General features: G+C 49.3%; 1 protein-coding gene across 1 annotated transcript in view; it reads left to right on the forward strand.

Annotated features, from left to right (window-relative positions):
* The window catches only part of CMIP (c-Maf inducing protein), a 250,600-nt gene that overhangs the window by 136,900 nt on the left and 92,388 nt on the right, over positions 1 to 21,312 (forward strand). The window contains exon 2 of the mRNA XM_049864728.1: positions 9,567 to 9,692. Within this exon, the coding sequence (XP_049720685.1) occupies positions 9,567 to 9,692 (126 nt within the window). The remainder of the gene's footprint in view (positions 1 to 9,566; positions 9,693 to 21,312) is intronic.

Consider the following 21,312-nt stretch of genomic DNA (forward strand, 5'->3'; position numbering starts at 1 on the left):
CTTTACAGAAGCAGATTGTCAGGTCTTTCTCCCACAGAGACGCTGGGAGAATTTGAACTGCCAGCCTTTCAGTTAGCAGCCGAGTGCTTAATGGGTCCACCGCCAGGGCTCCTTGATGCATGATTAGCCTTTGGTTATTGCCTGGCACAGAATTAGGCTTTGGTTATAAGCAGCCCTCCCTTCCTCCTTCCTTCCTATTTTTCCTATCTGCTCTCTCCTCCCTCAACTTCTCGTGGAGGTGTGGTGAACTCCAGAACCCAGATGCTGAGTTAATCTGGTTAGTGAAAAATACAAGTAAAAAGACTGTTGCCACACATGAGGGCTTATGTGATGGCAGGCGTTTGTCCTGGGTCTTCCATGATGTCAGGGACAAAGGGCCCAATCCCACTTGGGATGGAGACACATAGGGTGATGAAGGGCAAAGATAGGCATACTGAGCTGTGGCTCTTGGGTTGGTGTGTCTTTGGAGCAGAGGAAGCAATGAGCGGAGAATCCCGAGGATCTTCTCTTTCCATGCAACAAAGGACTAGGAAGCCTTTGTCTCTGCCAGTCCACCAGCATGACGGTTCTGGGGTCTGGTCTCATCTCTGCCACTGCCAGCCGGGTAACCTGAGGAGCCACTGTACCTCTCTTAGTTTTAGCTTCCTTGTCCGTGTTTGACCATAATATCATTGGAATTCTCTCCCTCCCTCTGCTCCTGGTATTTTTTAGAGGGTTTTACTGACAGAAGCTGCTATCACCACCATTTCCTTATACTCTCAGAGGTTCTCTGAGTGAAGCTTCAGTCATGTCTGCTCTGTCCCATCCTTTCAGGGCCAAGAGAGGAATGTGGGTCACCAGAGTCCTGGCAGCTCACCTCTTGGGGTCATCTCTAGCAGCTTCTTCTCTAGAAGCGAATATCCACGTCTCTTAGTTGCCCGTCATTTGGTTTCATTTAGCAATGGGCCCAGGGGATTTTTCCCCAAATGTGTCCTCTGGAAAACTTCTGCAAAATTTGTCTATTGTTCTCACAGAATTTAGGGTTAGGGCTGAAGTCAGTCCTTAGAGGGGACATTGCTGGGCCTCACCTGCCCACCCACAGAAACACCTTTTGGTGTAAAGTTGCCTTAGAAATAAAGCAGAAAGAGAAAACACATTCCACTCATTTTCTCTCACTCATCCGTTCATCCCATACTTACATTCCTTGAGTGGTTTAGATCAGACATTGGCAAACTATGGCCCACAGGCTACCCACCTTGGCTGCTTTTGTCCTTGAAGCGTTTGCTGGCTTGGTGGATGGAAGCGGTACTGGCTTCGAGACATCCATGTGCCAGTCCTCCAGAGCTTCAGTTATGGCTCCTATGTCATACATGCTCGTGGCCCAGGTGCCAAGTGTCATGCCCCCGGGACCCAGATTTCTGTCCATCTTCCCAAGCCCATGACTCTTATTGAAAGGGCCTGAATGTGGAAATACCAGTCTTTTGCTCTATTATTAAACCTCTTGAGCCATTTGGCCATAAAAGGGGCAGCTGCCATAGCTGGACTTGTGATTAATGAGCCCAGGATGGGCCTCCTGACCTGCCTCGGAGTGTGGTCCATGGAGAACAGCTTGGCTGCCCTGCACCAGCCCTGCCCTCCTGCCCAGCCCTGGGCGCCACTCCGTCGAGGGCTGGGCCACAGGCGAGGAGGGGCTGGTGGATCTTCCTGCCCTTCCTGATGGTCCTTTGGCTCCCCAGGCAGCCCCTTCTGGTCCCCAAGGAGGGTGGGCTTAGAGGAGCATTGAGACCAGGGAAGAGGAGGTGGGCAAGCTGGGGGAGGGAGTGGTCAAGCCGCAGTGCAGCCCAGATGCTCATATGGGGCCATATGAGTGCTGGCCCCAGGTCATGATAACTGTCTTGTTTATCATCAGACACTCAGAGCTGGTTGGTCACCAGCCCTCCTCTCTGTTGGATCTCTTTGGAGTCTTCTGGATAATGGGGGAACTTGGAGAGTGTTTGAGCAAAGCCCCTGCTTCCCTCTGGTTGAGGCATGGAATGTCACCTCCATGTATTGGTGACTACTGTGCACCAGACACCATGTTGGGCATCTAACTTGGTGACACGCTCACAAATCTGTGAATGAGGCCTCACCTCACCCTGTGCCTGCCTGTTGTCCCCACCCCCACTCCTGACCTTCCTCCTCACAGCTGCACAGTAACGCCCTCCTCTCTGGCTGCCAACATAAAAAGAAGAAAATCCCATTTAATTCTCTCCATAAGCATAGATATTACTATTTCCTTTTTTAAATTGAGGTATAATTCACAGACTATAGTATTTACCATTCTAAAGTGTATAATTCAGTAGTTTTAGTATATTCACAAGCTTCTGCAACCATCACTGTTTCTAGAACTAATTTTAGAGCATTCTCATCACCCCAAATGGAAAACCCTGTACCCATTAAGCAGTCACACATCATTCTCCTGAACCCTGGCAACCACTAATCTGCTTTCTGTCTCTATGGATTTGCCTATTCTGGACATTTCTTATTAATGGAACCATGCAATATTGGTCTTTTGTGTCTGGCTTCTTTTTCACTCAACATGAAGTTTTCAAGGTTCATCCCTGTTGTAGCATGCATCAGTACTTCATTCCTTTTTATGGCTGAGTAATATACCATTGTCCAGCTGGGCAATGAGTAAGGAAGACTGAAGAATTGATGCCTTTAAATTATGGTGTTGGCGAAGACTGTTGAGTATACCATGGATTGCCAAAAAGTGAACAAATCTGTCTTGGAAGAAGTACAGCCAGAATGCTCCTTAAAAGTGAGGATGGCGAGACTTCGTCTCACATACTTTGGGCATGTTATCAGCAGGGACCAGGCTCTGGAGAAGGACATCATGCTTGGTGAAGTAGAGGGTCAGTGAAAAAGAGGAAGACCCTCAATGAGATGGACTGACATAGTGGCTGCAACAATGGGCTGAAGCATAACAACGATCATGAGGATGGTACAGGACCGGGCAGTGTTTCTTTCTGTTGTACGTAGGGTCGCTATGAGTCAGAACCAACTCGATGGCACCTAACAACAACAATATTCCATTGGAACCCTGGTGGTGTAGTGGTTAAGAACTTGGCTGTTAACAAAAAGGTCAGCAGCTCAGACCCACCAGCCGCTCCTTGGAAACCATATGGGGTTGCTATGAGTTGGAATCGACTTGGCCGTGATGGATTTTTTTTTTTTTTTTGATCATTCCATTGCATGGATAGAACACACTTTGTTTATGCATCCATCAGCTGATGGACACCTGGCTTGTTTTACTCCCCCAGCCCTCCCAGGAAGTAGGCTGACACTGTCTTTTCCGTTTGAGCTACTCTGCTGGAGGGGTGGTGGCATCACAGGGTTGGGTCCCTCTACTCCAAGAGCACTACTGGGTTGCAGCTCAGGTTGCCAGTTGTTGTTGTTGTTGTTAGGTGTCGTCGAGTCAGTTCTGACCCATAGCAACCCCGTGCGGTTTCATAGCTGTAAGCATTGTGGAAAGCTGATCACCAGGTCCTTCTCCCACAGAGCCTCCGAGTGGGTTTGAACCAGCAGGCCTCCCTACTTACCCGTGGACAGTTGGAATAAGAGTGACAGCCCTGGGGCAATGAGAACAGGTTAGATTTTGCTCATCATCTTTGTTTATGAAAGCAGGGGGAGAGGGCCTGTGAAACACATCTGAGGAGATCTGTTCTGGGACTGGGGCCCGGACTGGCCTGTCTAGCTGTGAATTGTTACCCGTCGCTTTGCTTTTGCTGCTGGATTTTCCCTTCATGGAATTAAAGAGAACATCAAAATACTTTGACAGACCTTTCCCAAATGAGTATCCGTGGGTTTCTGCCCTCGGGGCTGAGTTGAGCTGTAGGGGTCGTGGGGGCCTGCCAGGTCGAGTGGCAGTGGCACCTCTCACGGTATAAGGCTACAAGACCCTGCAGTACTGGTTCTGACCGTGGCCTCGGCTCCATTTGGCACCTTTCCGCAAATCCGTGTTTGCAGTGTGCATGCGTGCGTGCAGGTGTGCTGGCTGGAATTTGGCCAGAGAATATAGGAGTGAAGGGTTCAGTCTTGGAATTGGATCCTGTGTCTGTCTCTTAAAAGTAGAGTCCTTTGGCATAGTATAGCCCCTGTGTGCCTCAGTTTCTTTTGTTGCAGAGGGATAAATGCAGCCCCCCCCCCCCATAGCTGTTAAAGGCTAAATGAGTTAATATATATAAACTCCTTAAGCACATGGCCACTGCTCAGTAAATGTTAACCAGGGCACCAACGACATTTCCCTGTGTGTGGGGGGCGGGGGTAGGTGGGTACGTATGTAGCATGTGTCCTTCTGTTGTCACTGAAAATAATATGCAGTAAGGAGCAGTGAGGGCCGAAGCCCACCCCTCCCCTCAATCCAAGCTGCTCCACAGTTCTACCATGGATGCAACTGCATCATCGTTATTATTGCCATAGCCATAGTTGTTGACCGTTGTTTCTCACGTCTCGGTATAGAGTGGAGCTAGAAGGGCACCCCACCATCCCACTTCGTGTTTCTCTTTTGGAGCTGGGGTTTGTGGGGGGCTAGGAGCGAATCCTTCTTCAGTTCCCTCATGCCAGTTTGCAGACCACTCGGAATCAGGCTGTGCAACATGTGTCCCCTGCGTGATGACCAGGCGACTTCCACACATGGAGAGGAGAGACGCATCCCTCGTGATGAGCTCAGCAGGCTGCAGCCCAGCCAGACTCCATGACACATAGCCTACAGTTCTCAGCCCGGTCCCTCAGCAAGGTGCCTCTGGGCCCCCATGCTCTCCACCCTCGGGAAGGTTTTCCAAAACCAGCTGTCTTTTCTTTTGGGGGTCGGGTGCCTTCCCTCACTTCCCAGAAGGGCTATCGGCGCCTTGCTGACGTCTTCCATGAGTGAGTCTTGAGCCTCGTTGTGGAGGCTGGGGCAGTGTGGTTCATACCTGCTTTTAGGGTGTGGGTGTGACAGAGCTGACTCCCCAGAAATGCAGATGGGCAAAGGCTCCAGCCTCGTGCCTGGTGGAGCTTTCTCAGTAAAATCCACCCTTTTAGTGTGCAGATCTGTGAGATTTGACGTGTACAGTTGAGTCACCACCCACCCTCACTGGGTGGGAGGTCCGAGAAAGTGCCTGTTTAGGAATGGCAGGCTCTGAGGCTTTGTGGGTCACACAGGGCCCCTGGGATCCCTTGAGGCCCAGCTTTCTCTGGCCTAGGTCAGGTATTGACAGGGCTACAGGGGAAGAAGTGCAGCTGAGAAACAAAGCAGGAATGTTCTCTTCCTGGCCTGGCAACTGAAAGACCCCCAGAGTGGCCCACATCAGTCCTCAAAAGCTAAGGACGAAGGAACCGGTTCACTGACCCTTTCCCAGCTCCCATGGAAAGGTAGCATTCCCGAGAGCCGAACCTCGACTTGCAGACTTGGTCTCCTGTACCCCACAAGGTCGTCACATCACAGGCACTTGGCTATGGAGCAGCCACCCAGAACTTACCAGAGAGAGAGCGTTGCTTCTAGCAAGACCCCGTCAGGCTGGCAGCCAAGGACTAAGGCCCTTCAGTCTTAGCCAGAGCTCCCCTGTTCTCTCTAATATCTCTTTAATGAGAGCAATTTGGAAACGATACAAAATATGCTCTTACCCTTTGTCCCAGTAATACCATTTCTGGGAATCTAGCCTAAGGAAATAATCCTAAATATAGGGTAGAAAAACATGTTTCACAAGGATGTTCATTTCGGAGTTGTTTATAGTAGCATAAAATGAAACAAGGGCCCTGTCTGCTGGGGGAGGGGATGAGGGTGGAGTTTAAATAAATGATGGTAGACTATTTTACAGACTTCAAAATAATAGTTTTGAAGATTATCGTTCAGAATATGGAATATGCATATGATAGAACATGACGTGAAAAAATATATTCACTGATTTTGGCTCTTTAAGTATATATATATCTTTTTTTTTTTTAAATAATCAGGAGGGTAATATACTAAAATACTAATGGTGGTCTTGATAGGATTTTATCAGGAAGATTTTATTCTAAATTGTCTTTAATATTGCCTTTTTTAAGTCAGATTTATTGAGTTATAATTTATAAATAGTAAAACTCATCCTTTTTAGCGTATAGATCTGTAAGACTTGATAAATATATACAGTTGAGTAACCACCACCACAGTTAAGACATAGGACATTTTCGTCACCCAAAAAAGTTTCCCCGTACCCTTTTGCAATCAGTCCCTTCCCCACACCCCAGCTGCTAGCAACCCTGGGTCTGATTTCTGTCCTGATGGTTTTGCCTATCACTGGGTGTCAGATAAGTGGAACCACACAGTATGTCACGTGCCGCTTTTACCTTTAGAAAAAAACCTCTTTAACTTGCTTAATGTCCTCTTAGATGCATCACTTAGGGCTAGATTTTCTAGCTCCCCTCACATGGAGGAGGACTTGATTTTTCTTTTTATCGAATTCAACCTCTTACCCATGTAGGAGCTCTGTTGGCACAATGGTTAAGCATTTGGCTGCTAACTGACAGGCCGGCAGAGCCCACCAGCTGCTCCACGGGAGAAAAGACCTGGCTGTCTGCTCCCATAGATTACATCCTAGGAAACCCTATGCAGCAGTTCAACTCTGTGCTATAGGGTTGTTACGAGTCGTAATTGACTTGACGGCACACAACAACAACCCATGCAGGGATCTCTTCTCTCTTAGCTCCGATCATGTACAAATTGCCAGGGAATTATCAGTTCTCTAGAATTGGCCCAACAGTGGGAAAGGACCTAAGGAAGAAGGAGGGCCTAGCTCCATCTGAACCTGAAGGGCAAGGTTGAGAGGTATTCAGTCTGGATCTGCCCATTTCCCTGCAGGCCTCCTGAGTTCTATCTAGACTCTGGTGGTGGTGATGGTGATGATGATGACGACCATGATTGATGACGGTCGTGGTGACAGTAACAATAACAGTGGCAGCAACAGCAGTTACTCTTTACTAATTTTTTTATTTTTGAATAGGTTTAGATTTACAGAAAAGTTGCAAAGATAGCCCAGAGAGTTCCCATATATCCCACACCCAGTTTCCCCTATTGTTAACATCTTACGTTAGTATGATACATTTGTCACAACTGATGAACTAGTATTGGCAAGTTAATATTAAAGTCCACACTTTATTCAGATTTCCTCACTTTCCCCTTCATGTTCTTTTTCTGTCCCAGGATCCCGTCCAAGATCCTGCATAGCATTTACTGGTCATGTCTCCTTAGACTCCTCTTGGCGGTAGCAGTGTCTTAGACTCTCCTTGTTTTTGATGGCCTTGACAGTTTTGAAGAGTACTGGTCAGGTGTCTTGTAGGATGTCCTTCAACTGGGATTCCTCTGATGTCTTTTTTGTGGCTAGACTAGGGCCGTGGGTGTTGGGGAGGAGGGCCACAAAGAAACCATCTTTCTCACAACAGTTCGTTTTTACCGAACTCTTCATATGTTCTAGGTGCCTTGCCAAAGTCCCTGACAAATATTATCTCTTTCAATGCCCAATTATCTTATCTGTTAACTTCTTATTTTGGCACTGGGGGAAACGGGCTCAGAGAGGTACAGTAACTTGTGTAAGGTCACACAGTAAGTGGCTGAAACACAGGTCTCAGTAATTCTAAAAACTGGTGACGCAGTAAAGAGCTCGGCTGCTAACCAAAAGGGCTGCAGTTCGAATCCACCAACCACTCCTTGGAAACCCTTCTGGTCACTTCTACTCTGTAGTGTCGCCTATGAGTTGGAATGGACAATGGTAGGTTCTGCTTTTAGTCAATACTACTACAGACAGTGGAAAAGCAATACATCTGTTTTATAAAAACAGTATATACTTATTTATACCCAACTCTTCCGCAAAAAGCCATTGTTGCAACTTACAGTAAAGGCCACTTTAAGAAGGTTACCAGGTAGAAAACCAGGGTCATGGGAAACAGGAAAACAGGACCCCGGCCTCATCTCCTGTCCTGCTTGTCACTGTTAGCAGGTTGTCGTTGTGTGTGGTCTAGTCGGTTCCAATTCATAGTGACCCTGTAGCACAGAGTAGAACTGCCCCATAGGTTTCCTAGGCTGTAATCCTTATGGGAGCAGATCAATAGGTCTTTTCTCCCTCGGAGTGACTGGTGAGTTCAAACCACCGACGTTTTCAATTAGCAGCTGAGCACTTAACCATTGTGCCACCAGGATTTCTTGTTAGCAGATTAACAGTGTATTTCGTGGGGCGTGTTGCAGAGTTTGGCATGGGCATTCCATGTCAGGGTCTCTAGAAGTCTGTGGTGGAAAATAGAAGACTCTAGGCCTTCTGCTTGCATGTCCAAGATACAATTCTTAAGAAATGAGGCCAGTCAGCCACTTGGTTTAGAGAATCAAGTCTGTTTCTAGGTAGTCATGATACACCTTTGTGGCTCCCTGGCAACCCTCATGGTTGTTGGGATTTTAGGGGTGGGTTTTTTTCTCCTATATTGTTTGGCATGGTTTAGTGATTTTCTGCGTGTACTAGATAGCCATGACTTAGCCTGTGTGGTTTTCTGAGGGCCTTATAGATTGAATTGTGTTCCCCAGAAAGATACGTTGATGTCTTAACTTCTGTACCTGTGAATGTGACCTTGTTTGGAAATAGTCTTCTTTTTTGATTATATTATCAGTTAACAAGGTCATACTGGTGTAGGGTAGGTCAAACCCTATAAGACTGATGTCTTATGAAAGAGGAGGACAGATAAAAAGACTGGATCACAAGGGGGAAGACGCCATGTGACGATACATCTATAAGCAGCAAAGGATTACCAGCAGAAACCAGAAGCTAGGAAAGAGGCATGGATCTGGGTTTTTTTTCCCCCCTACTCTGGTTTGATCTCATGTTAACTGACAACGTCTTCAAAGACCCTATATCCAAACAAGGTCATTTCACAGGCTCAGCATCTCTTTTTGTGCGAAGAGAACACAATTCAGTCTATAATAGGAGGGAAGACTTGAGCTGGGACTGAGGTAGGAGGAGTGGGACCAGACCATGTGGGCCCTTGGATCATGAGCAGGGCAGGATGCCCTTGCTGTAGCTCTAGGAGCCATTGAACCTGTGGAGCAGGAGAGTGGGGTGGTCCAGTGGAGCATGGTGCCGGATGCTGGGTGGAGAATGGGCCAGGGTGGTCCATGCCAAATGGAAAATGGATCCCGAAGGGGAATAGGGGAGGCAGGAAGGCTGCTTCTGGCTTCAGGGCAGGAGATGATGGCGGCTTGGTGATGGTGCGGGATGGTGCCCTGTGCTGGGCTCACCTGGCTCCCTCCCAAGATAAGTAAGCTGCAGTCTTTGCCCTCGAGGTGTCCCCAACTGAGTTATGACTATGCACCTCCAGTACTGGGTGACTTTCTGCTCTGGCCCTTCCCCTCCTTGTTGCACCCCTCTAGCTGGGAAAGATAATGCTTTCCTTTGGTTCCAGAATTGCTGAGTTTCTGTGCCAGCTCCCGGCCTGTCACCAGAGGGGAGATGTCTTCAGGAACTTTCTTCAGAGGCTCAGATGTTATACCTGATCTTGTAACCAATGCATATCTTTTTTTTTTTCTTCTTCTTTTTTCTCTGCAGCCAACTGGGTACATGGAAAACTCAGTTTCCTACAGTGCTATTGAAGACGTTCAGCTGCTGTCCTGGGAGAATGCTCCGAAGTACTGTTTACAGCTCACCATTCCTGGGGGAACTGTCTTACTGCAGGTAGGATAAGTCAACATGAATAAGCAGTTTCTGCACTCTCACCTTCACTTTCTGGCCCTCCTCCTCTCGCTCAGAGAGAGATAGCCAACTATCAGGAGGAGAGGTTGTTTAACGTAGGTTTTTTCTTCAAGTATAATATAGTGTAAACGGGCTCACTAGGGGGAAGCAAGAGGAAATGAGCATGCGTTGAGCTCCTATAATGTATGCCGGGCAGTCTAGGAGTGTTGCATTTTGTACTTTTAGATCTCCTAACAAAACCTAGAAATGATGATTTTATGATCTTCAGTTTACAGAGAGGAAACTGAGGTACACAGATTAATTGTTAGGTCCTAGAAAACTGTAAAAAACAAATGAGCAGCAGATGCTACCCGTTCCTACACTTCAAGCGAGGGGCTTTCTTCTTGTTGGTCTAGTTCTTTTTGAGACTCTAAGAGAAGTATGAGCTGTCTCCTCAGAAGAATGCAAACACATGCTCATATGTACTAGTCAGGACTTTTGGTTGGAAATAACAAAAACACTTTTCAAACTAGCAGAGACAAAAGGAGAATTGAATGTAGTAACTATATGAAAGTACCTAGGAAGCCTAAAACAGGACTGCAGGCATGGCTGGATCCAGGGACCTAATGATATCATTCATATTTAGTGTCTCTCTGCATCCCCTGGCTCTGCTTCTGTGTATGAGCTTTATGGTCAGGCAGGGTCTCCCCATGTGGTGGGAAAGATGGGCTGCTGGCACCCCAAGCCATGTTCTTGGAGCTTGTAACCCTTAAAAAAGCGAGAGCCTTTTTTCTTCCAGTATATTCATATAAACTCTCATGGAAGATTCTGATTGGCTTTGCTACGGTCCTCTGCGGTCCTAGGGAAAGCATTATCCTGGATTATGTGTCCACCCTTGGCTACAGGGAGCTATGTCCTGTGATTGAAACTCCTACCAAGACCACGTGAAGGGGGATAGGTAGGTGCCCCAGGAAAGGAGGAGTGGCAGATAAAAACAAATGCCACAACAGCACACACATAAACATACGTACATCAATTCAGGGGGATCCACCCAATCCCAGCAGGGACCTCCTCATCTAGAGAAAACTTGCTCGCTCATCAGTGGGAGGATGGTACAGTCTGCACACATTTTCTTTCTAACCCTGGCACTCAGGGAGACCTCCCCTTTTTAGCCCAGAGAGATGTTCCCTAAATCCTCTTTTAAAAGCAGCCACTAGATTGTATGACCACATGGGAGCCAAGAGTCACACAGCTCAACCTCTGGGGAATGCTGAGGTCAACAGGCTGAGGGTGACAGCTAAACACCACGTAGAAAAAATCCTGTTTTTCACGTTATCTCTTGGAGGACACCAAAGCCTGTCTCTGTCCCAGTCTTTTTTCTTCTTATATCCCTCCCACTTGACACGCTGGCTTCTACCCCTCACCATTTCCCTCTTCACCTCTGCCAGCCATGCTCTTTCTCTCTCCCCCTATTCATTATTTCTCTGTCTTTATTGTAGAGCTCGGCCCCCCTCTCTTGACAGACCTCCCCCTCCCGCTGCTCTGCCTCTGTTCTTGTTCTTGCCTGTTTGACGACTGACCACAGTACAGTCTCTGGAGGGAGTGGCCAGTACCAGCCTCCTTGGAGTGGAAGGAGATGGGGTGGACAATGAGAAGGAGAGGAGGAAGAAGCTCCAGAATAACAAACCCAGTTGCTATCGAATCAGCTCTGATTCATGGTGAACCCACGTATGTCAGAGTAGAACCATGCTCCATAGGGTTTTCAGTGGCTGATTTTTCAAGAGTAAATCACCAAGGCTTTCTTCCAAGGTTCCTCTGGGTAGACTTGAACCTTCAGCTTTTTGGTTAGCAGCTGAGTGCGTTAACTGTTTGCACCACCCAGGGGCTCCCTACCCCAGGACCCCCTACTGTAATGATCTTCCTGCCATTCCTGCACTGAGCCAGCCCCTCCCTGTGCTGGGGAAGAAGGTGAATACCCCCATGGCCCCATCCATGAAGAGCTCCTCTGCCCTCTGGGGAGACAGAGCCATAAACAAGTAACTGCTGAGATAGAGGCCTGTCCCAGAAGGAAGGGAGCCCAGTGGAGGTCATGACTCATTGGTTGGGGTGGGTGTCAGAGAGGGATGGCGACATTAGAGCTGGGCATAGCGGGATGAGTAGGAGTGTGCCAGGATGAGGGGAGGAGGCACGCATCCTGGGCAGAGGGAATGGTGGATGTAAAGCATGAATGTGTGTGGGGGGAGTGTTTGCTGCAGCTGGAGGTAGAAGGGTGAGGTGGGGTTCAGCACTATGTGGGGTACATCTGGGGCTGTTGGGTCATGGCCGAATCCTGAAGGCCTTGTTAGCCAAGTAAAGAAGCCACAGGCTATATCCTGAGGGCAGTAGGGAGCCATCGTAAGCTCTTGAGGGGTAGGAGGGACACTAGAGGGTTCAGCTTGGTTGTAGGGCCAGGGGGCTGTGTATATGAGAGATAGAGGGAGGCAAGAAGGAAGGGAACACTTGAAAGAGTCCAATAAGAAGAGGTGGAACCCTGAGCCTCGTCTCCCACAGTGTGCTGGCTGGCCACTCTGCCCCAGCAGGGGTTCCTTGCTTCTGTGGTTGGAGCAGGCAGCTCCTAACCTCTAGGAAGGCCAAACCCTCAGGTCATCCTCTCCCTGTCCTTCGCTCTGGGGACAAAGAGGCAGCGTGGCTGTGAGGGGTGCAGGCTGACTGGCAGTGCTGGAGATGTCCCTTTAACCGGGCCTTGGCCAGGGCCTGGCTATGTGACCCTCCCGCCTTGCTGAGCAGAAGCCACACGTCAGAGCTCCCCCTGCTGTGCTGACGAGCTGTTAGCGGGTGTGCCTCTGGCTGCTCAAGCATCCTCCCCACTTGCTCACTGCCCCCCTGCTCCACGGACGTGCAACCCGCACACTCCAGGAGCCAGTGGCTGGAGAGGAGGAGGAGGTGGAGGCGGCCGGCAGTTCCTCGGATCCAGAGCTGGACTCAGAGCCAGGGCGGGGGAAGCAGACGTGTGTGGCCTTCCACCCCGTCGCCTGGGGGGCCCAGGTGGGTGCCCCATACCCCTGCCCACCACCCACCTTTCCCCTGCTTTGTTTCCATTAGGCCAGGGCAGTAGGCTCCGATCAGCTCCTACCTTGCTTCTGTCTTGTCACCCTCCTTCCCCTCTTCCTCCTGGAGAAGGTTCTCTGTGATTCATGGGCTGTGTGTGACTGTCTTCGTTACGTAAATGGTTCCGCATCATCTCAGAGATGGGCTCCAGGCCGGGGGGTCCGCATGGTTGTGTGGGGTCGAGGGGCACCCCAGACCCCCTGGGTGGTGCCCAGAGGTGGTGAGCAGGGCTTTCTTCAGCACCAGTCTGGTCCAGATGCTTCGCTTTGGGTTTGTCCTGATTCATGTAGAACACATTGTAATAGGACCCAGAACTGAGGCGTCACAGAGCACAACCTCCGTGGCCCTGGGGACAGATTCTTCCTGCTCTGGGGTGGGAGAGGGGACAGAGGAACAGCAGGTATGTTAACGGTCAAGACCAAGGTGAAGAGCTGCATTTGAGTGCTTCGGGCTACAGAGGGATTAAATGCCTTGAACTGCGCATTCGATACAGCTGCCACTAGCCACGTGTGGTTGTTTATGTTTAAATGTAATGTATTAAACCAGATGAAAAATTCAGTTTATCAGTTGCATGGGCCACGTTTTGAGGGCCCAGTAGCCACATGGCAACTGTATTGGACAGCGTAGCTATAGAACACTCCCGTCCCTGCAGGAAGTTCTACTGGGCAGCGCTGGACCCTAGAAACTTCATTTTGAACTCACATTCTGGGCACTGGACCCCCTTGCAGGGGAAATAGCCTCAGAGCCACAGGGTTCTTCGGTGTTCCAGCACCTCTACACTGTGATAGGGCCCCATCCTGCTGCATGTCCTACAGCTATTCCTGCTTCGGGCTGCGCTGGGGGTTTGTTCCTGGGCCCGGCCTACCTGTCTCTTCCCTGTCTTTTCCTCCTTGCCTTTCAGTCTCTCTCCGACATTTTTTCCATCTCTTTCTCCCCTTTCTTTACTCTCTTTATCCCTTGCTGTCTTGTGCTGTCTCTGTCTTTGTGACTCCCTTGGATTTTCTGTCTTTGTCTCCTGGCGTCTTCCTCCAGGCCTCTCTCCATCACACTTCACCTCTCGGCCTTGCTCTGCACCTCCTTACAAAGCCCCTGCTTTGTTAGAATTTGAATTGACACCTCACCCAAACCAAGGAAGGTTAAGAGATGCTTTTAGGTCAATGCACCTTCTCCCCAGCCTGGAGCCACTGAGCCAGCCACCAGTGGGCAAGTGGCCAGACAAAGGCGCCAGCCCTTTGGTTCTACCCAATTGGGACGTTTATGTATGCTTTGTGTTTTCTGGCATGAGGTCCCCTAATGCTTTGTTACTAGACTCCGTGGTTGCAGAAAGGACATATTTATCTCCTTTTCTCCCTTAATGCCCTTTTTGCTGACATTCCATTGCGAGGAGGCCAGCCACATAAATGCATAAATGGCATAATGAAGGCTTCATGGGGTGCTCCTCACTGGCTGTCAGGGCGGAGTGGCAGGTATTGAAGAGTGGTGTGGCAGCAGATAGTCCTCCAGTGACTCCTGCCTCACAATTAGGTTTCTACCCATCACAGGAGCAGGGTCAGATCCACTGTTCAGAAAGCAAGGTTTCGAGTGAACTGGGAGCAAGAAAAGAGCCCTTCCGAAGCTTCTGCTTTTTCCTGAGACAGTCTTTGAGGACTGGCTCTTCTCACTGACATCCACAGGGAGGCTGGGCAGCTGTTTACCCCAAACACTGGCAGCAGGGCCAGGCGGGTGGGCTTCCCTTCTTACTGGAAGCTGGATCAAAAGACCTTTCCAGTTTGGAAAGCAGGTGTGTTTTTTCCCTAAGAAGTTGAGCTGGAGAGGGGCACTTGGAAACAGTTGCTTGTAGTGCACCCCTGGCTGTTTTTCTCACCTCTCTAAACAATACAACAATGAGAGAGAACTTGGCAACTTTCGAAGAGGAAATTAGGCAGAATTTCCCTGGAACGAGGCCCTTTGAGTATCTGAAAGTGTTCCTTCTAGGAGAAGTCGGAAAGGCCCGAGCAAGCCTGACTGCTTCTAGGGGACTGGGCATGTGTCTGGGGCAGGGGCACTTCCTCAGTTTTAATCTGATTCTCCTCTGAGTGACTCTCAGGAATCAGAGCTGTGTCCACTGGCCCTGCTAGGCTGAGCTGGCCCAGCTCCCATATGGCTGTGTGGGGAAGTCTGCACAAACACGTCCTCCCCTGGCCCAGGGCACAGCTTGAGCACCTTTCCCTTTGCTTGTAAGCCATTTAGAGATGCCTGTGCTGGGGTTCAGGAAGTCTCCGGCTGCCTCTGTCCTTCTATACCGGACAAGCCAACATAAGGAGTTTACAGCCCACCCTGTCATGGCCTCTTTGGGTCTGTCAGCACAAGAAGGGGAGCAGTCCTGAGAATACGGCCAGTGGCACTGCAAGTCACTTCCACATCTTCTGGAGGGAAATTCTGGCCCACCCCCTTGCTTGTGAGGTGAGGCCTCCTTAAGAAAAGAGTGCCAAGTTCTTCTTCCTCCTCTTCATCACAGCACCCTGCTGTGAAGAAATAATGCTTTCAGGAAAGAAAACCCTGATTTGTAGTATCTGCCCATTTCTGTGGTGTAAATATTGCCATCATGGCCAATTTCAGGGCACTGACATGACGTCCCTGGACGTAGAGCTGGGAAGAGATAAGAAGCGTTGGTTCTTGTGAGTGAATACGTGTTGGCTCCGGCACATGCTGGCTGTCAGACATGGACCTGACTTATTTTTATATCTTTTATCTCCCATAACAAGTTGGTCAGGGTCTGGGCACAATAGATGCTCAGTAAACTTTGGGATTGATGGTGACAAATTAAATAAAAAAATCAGCTGCCACAACATCCTATATGGTCTTGAGCAAACGTATCAGTAAGGGCAAGCTAGGTTTTGCTACAGTGGCAAGCAAACCCACATCCTTAGTGGCTTAAAACAGCAAAGGTTCATTTCTCTCATGCTGTGTGTTCATCAAGATCAGCTGGGGGCTCTGCTGGTGGGACACCAGCCATCTGGAATGTTTTTGGTTACAGCGGCAGGGGAAGGAAATTTGGTAAATTGTACACCGGCTTTTTTTCCACCAGGAAGTGACACATCATGTCAACTTCCATTTCACTGGCCAAAGCAAGTCACATGGTCATGTGTGCCTACCATGTGTCCAGAAGGGAAAGAGCTGGAAATACTGGTGAGGAGCACTAAAGATGACCACCACAAGGTTGGGCCTTCATTTCTTCATCAGAAAAACTCCTGCCCCATTATGTGTGTGCGTGGGCACACATATGTGTACATTTCCTGGGTGTGAGTTCATAGCATTTTTCAGCTTCTTAAAGGGGTCCATAACCAACCCACAAAAGACTAAGAACCCCCGGACTGGGTGATCCTTAAAATCCCTCTGAACCTCTGATACCAAGAGCCTCATTCCCTCCCGCCTCCTCATTCATTACAATGGACAAGCACAGTTGGGGTGTCTGCCTTCCTCCAAAATGTGGCACATTTTAGAGGGAAGGTGGCAGCATGAGGACTTGGGCACCTGTCCTTTCAGTCATGCCAGGGAGGCGTTTGCCGATCCTGCCTCCCTGGAAAGGGAGCACGGGAGAGCTGGACAGTCTGAGCCCGTTGCTTGGCCTGGCATCATGCCTGTTGTGTGATTAATTCATTCAGAACCAGACTCACCAGGTAGCAGTGATTCACCCTACATGGGTCCTCTTTCCCTTCCAATCTGTGGGAGGGACAAATAACACCCGGCCAGCCATGGGGTAGTGGGGTACAGGCTCTAAGAAGCAGTGGGAAGGAGAAGGGGCAGGAAGGGGAGTCTTGGAAAAGGCAAACTGGTCCCAGGAGAGTGGGGGCACCTGCCAGGCGAGGGGGTAGTGAGGGTGACAGGGTGGTCCGATGTGAGGGGCTGGGTCAGAATGCCTGGATGTGCAGTGGGCCCTTCAGCCTGCTTTGAGCCTCAGTTTCCTCATCTGTAAAATGGGAGTACATAGTGAAGTTCATATTAAATGAGATGTAGGTAAAGCATTTTGTTGAATACTTACACCCAGTAAGTGCTTTAGGCTAATGTTGCTATTGGCAGCCATCCTCAGCCCCCATGTTACACACAGGGTGGTTCGAGGTCACATAGCTGTTGACAGCTGGGATCCTCACCCTGCTCTGCTGGACCCAAATCTTCATTTTTTCCAGAATACCCTGCTGACCTCCTAGAGTTGAGTGGATCCAAAGAGGAACAAAATGGCCAGAGGGCTGGGTGTGGATGATAGGGGGGTTTACACACTCCCACATGAGGAAAGACAGTACACATCTGAATTTATCAACATCCAAGGTCAATGTCAATGTCACTGCCCAGTGCTGCTGTGAGAGACCCCGGAGTCTCCTGAGGGGTGACTTCGGGCCCGTGACCTGTGAAGCTGGGTGGGGAAGGACTCACGGGATGAAGCCAGAACTGGTGCCTGTGGGACAGGAGAGGAGAGCTGGTCACTTGTCACCTGGTAAGTGAGGCCTGGAGACCTGGGGTGCCAGGATGGCAGTGTTGTTCCTGGAAAGCCGGCTCTGGAAGAACAGCTGTGGGGAGAATGCATCAAGCATCTGCTTTCCAGAAGGAAGAAGATGCCAAGGGGCCAGGGAGGCCTTGCCAGCTCTCTGTTGGGCTCTGGGATGCAGCAGCCAGCATGGACTGTCTCAAGCAGGAAGAGAATGTGCTGGAAGAACCGATGGGAGCCTGGAGACCAGGCTTAGAAAATGAACTAGAGTGGGGGTAGCTGGGGGACATGGCCTAGGTAGCCCAGTGACCATCTGGACAGGACACAGCCTCTGCCCTGTAGTGACTCCTCCTCACTTGCATCTCTACATCATTGCTCAGGATCCCAAATCCTGGGCGAGAGCTCCAAGCCTGCATCACCTGCTCACATCCTGGCTTCCAGGGGTGGGGGAGGGTGTGGAAAGCCCCTTAAAGATCCTAAAGGGGACTCACAAAGTGAGGAGGTCCCCAGAATAGGAAGGACAGTGTTTAGTCATTGGGCAAAGAAGGGTCTGTGTTGGGTTGCGGGGAAGGAGTCTCGTGCTGGTCACCATCTACAGCATTCAACCACTGCGTTGCTTTCTTGTTGCTTCCTTTGTTTACACGTTTATTCGTTCTCATAGTCAGGTACCCAACCCTGACTGTGTATCAGCCAGTAACCAGTGGCCATTGAGTTGATTCTGACTCATGGTGACCCTATGTGCATCAGAGTAAGAACTGTGCTCCATAGGATTGGTTTTCAATTGGCTGATTTTTTCAGAAGTAGATGGCCTTTCTTCTGAGGTGGCTCTGTATTGACTCAAACTTTCAACTCTTCACTTAGCAGCTGAGCACATTAACCGTTTTCATCATCCAGGGAGTCCAGCTGTATACCAGATGCTGTTAATCAGTGCTGTGGATTTAGAAATAAGACCCTACCCCTTCAGTGAGCTCACAGTCCACTCATTCATTTATTGCTTCATTCACTCAGCAAACATCTACTGTTCGCCTGTTGAACCAGGCCTTGAGGGCACAGAGGTAGGCAGAACATACGTGATCCCTTCTCTTGTGGTCTTACGCAGTCACATCACTGTAGAGCAGTGTGGTGGGCCCATGGGCTGCAGGTCTCCTTCTGCCCTTCTCCCCTCCTCTCCTCTTCTCTCCTGCGTGTTGTCTCACTAGGCCATTCAGGCCAGCCAGTGGCACTTACAGGTTACCCAGGCCCATAAAACTGGACCAATAAGCAACATTGTGATAGACGAAAATATTGAAGTTGTGAAGAATTTCATTTTACTTGGATCCACCATCAACGCCCATAGAAGCAGCAGTCAGTAAATCAAATGACACATTGAGTTGGGCAAATCTGTAGCAAAAGACCTCTTTAAATGTTCAAAAGCAAAGATGTCACTTTGAAGACTTGGCGCCTGACCTAAGCCATGGTATTTTTAATTGCCTCATAAGGATATGAAAGCTAGACAATGAGTAAGGAAGACTGAAGAAGAATCGATGGCTTTGAATTATGGTGGTGGCAAAGAATATTGAATATACCATGGGCTGCCAGAAGAACGAACAGGTCTGTCTTGGAAGAAGTACAGCCAGAATGCTCCTTAGAAGCAAGGATGGCGAGACTTCGTCTCTTGTACTTTTGGACATGTTATCAGGAGGGACCAGTCCCTGGAGAAGGACATCATGCTTGGTAAAGTAGAGGGTCAACGAAAAAGAGGAAGACCCTCAATGAGATGGACTGATACAGTGGTTGCAACAATGGGCTCAAGCATAACAACAGTCATGTGGATGACACAGGACAGGGCAGTGTTGGAACTGACTCAGCGGCACCTAACAATAGGCCCACTGCAGACCCTTGGAGTCTTTGGAACTGCTCACTTCAACACTAAACCAACCTGTCCACCCTTCTTGTATCATTTCTTCTTGCTTCTGGGACTAACAATGACAAGTTTTAGTGGCTTAAAACAGTGCTTATTTATTATCTTACAGTGCTGGAGGTCACAAGTCCAGCATGGGTCCCTCTGGGCTAGGATCAGGGTGTCAGCAGAGCTGCACCAGGGGAGAATCCATTTCCTTACCATTTCCAGCTTCTAGAGGCCACCCTTTTTTCTTGGTTCGTGGCCGCATCACTCTAACCTCTGCTTCCATTTCTGACTCTCTGGCCCTTGCCTCCCTCTTATAAGGACTGTGATAATATTTAGGGCCCACCAGGTAGTCCAGGATACCTTCCTATCTCAAGATTCTTAACTTAATCTTGTCTGCAAAGTCACTTTTGCCATGTGAGGTCACATACTCACAGAAGATTAAGATGTGAACATCTTTGAGGGGGCTGCTATTGTGTCTACCTCCCTTCCTCATCTCCCTGGCTACCTAGGTGTGTTAAGAAGCATAGAAATGGTTGTGGGCCAGGGGTTTGCAGGACCCATGTTATACCAGCTCATGAGAGCCCGTTGTGTACTCTGGTTCCCAGCTCTGGTTCGGGGATGTCGTATTGGTAACATGAAATCAGCCCTGGTGAGAATATTCACACCTCGGGAATTAGTAAAGACACAGACCAGGGCTATTCTGTGGCAGAATCTGTGCAGCATCTATCGTGACACCACTGGCTGTGGCTATTGATGGTACTGATAGCTACTGTTTGTACAACATCTTTCATGTGCCAGGCTCCGTGCTGTATTGGCAATTTACATGGGTGATCTCATTGTTTGGGATCTTTGTATATCTCTTCCGGAGCACGGGGTGTGTTTTGTCATCCTAATGAACAAGGATTGTCATGAGACCAAAAGAGCTAAGTCAGTGTGGACAAGAGATAGCACAGCAACAGACTCCCCAGGGCTGTTTCTTCAATGGCAAACTCCTCTTCAGCCCTCACAGCCCCAGTCATATGTCCCAGACTTTGTGTCTGTAAGTTACTTGCTCCAGGTCTCACTGTTAGAACATGGAGGAGCCAGAACTTAAACCTGGATTTGTCTGAGATGCAAGCTATTGCCAATTTCCCCATGTCACTTCAAAGGCCTCCCTCCAGCCTGCCTGGCCCTCAGGATAGGCTCCAACTCAGCTTGCTCTGTGTGGCCGGTATGAATCTGCTCAGGTTTAAACAAGTCTCTGAGCTCACCAGCTGCCAGTGAACTGGTTAATTCATTCAAGCACAGAGAGTCTCAAAACTGACCTTCCAGGGTAGCTAATGATTTGGTGGGCGGGGGTTGCAACCTGCTGCAAGACCTGGAAGGAATTTTAAGAATCTCCTTGAATGAGGGTGAGTGGAAGTTGTGCATGCTTACATGTGTGCATGTGCATGTGTGTCTGTGCATTGGGGGCAGAAGGTGGACACTCATGTTTGGACAGCGGTGCAGGCCTTTGCCAGAGAGCCCCTCCATCGCCAGGGTCCATGTCATTTGGAGCAGAGAGCCCTGGCATCTGATGGGGTATGGACGTGTCATTTATATTTCTGCCCTTGCTGGTGGGAAGGTGGGTGGGAGACGTTGAATGCCATAATGCTGGCTTACAGTATGAGTTGGTTCACCTGGCTCAATTCCTGGCCCCACAGCTGTTATCTGTGAAGTAGTTTTTAACCTCCCTGAGACTCAGTTCCTCATCTGTACCGTAAGAGTGACGATGACGATGGTACTGACCTCACAGGGTTGTCTCACGAGGACTGGATGTGTCTGGCCCTACATGAAGCACCTTGTGAATGTTGCTGTTGCCACTGGACAGTCTGCTGGGACTGATGGCTGGGGGAGCAGCAACTTGCATAGAGTCAGCACTGGCTTTCCTTGGCCACATTTTATTTGAGCGGAATGACTGACGAAGGTGGTGATAATCACAATTAATAGCTGCCTTTTGTTGGACTGCCTGCCATGTGCCAAGCACAGTTCCAGATAATTTAAAAGAATCTCTCCTAGTCCTCCCAACATCCCTGCAAGATCGGGGTTGTTATCCCAATTTTACAGATGAGAATTGACGCTGAGTTGACCCTGGCCAACTCAGCGTCAATTCTCATCTGTAAAACTAGTGAGGTGTGGGTCAAGGA

The sequence above is a fragment of the Elephas maximus genome, chromosome 21 (genome assembly GCF_024166365.1).
Source record: "Elephas maximus indicus isolate mEleMax1 chromosome 21, mEleMax1 primary haplotype, whole genome shotgun sequence".
In the NCBI taxonomy this organism is placed as follows: domain Eukaryota; kingdom Metazoa; phylum Chordata; class Mammalia; order Proboscidea; family Elephantidae; genus Elephas; species Elephas maximus.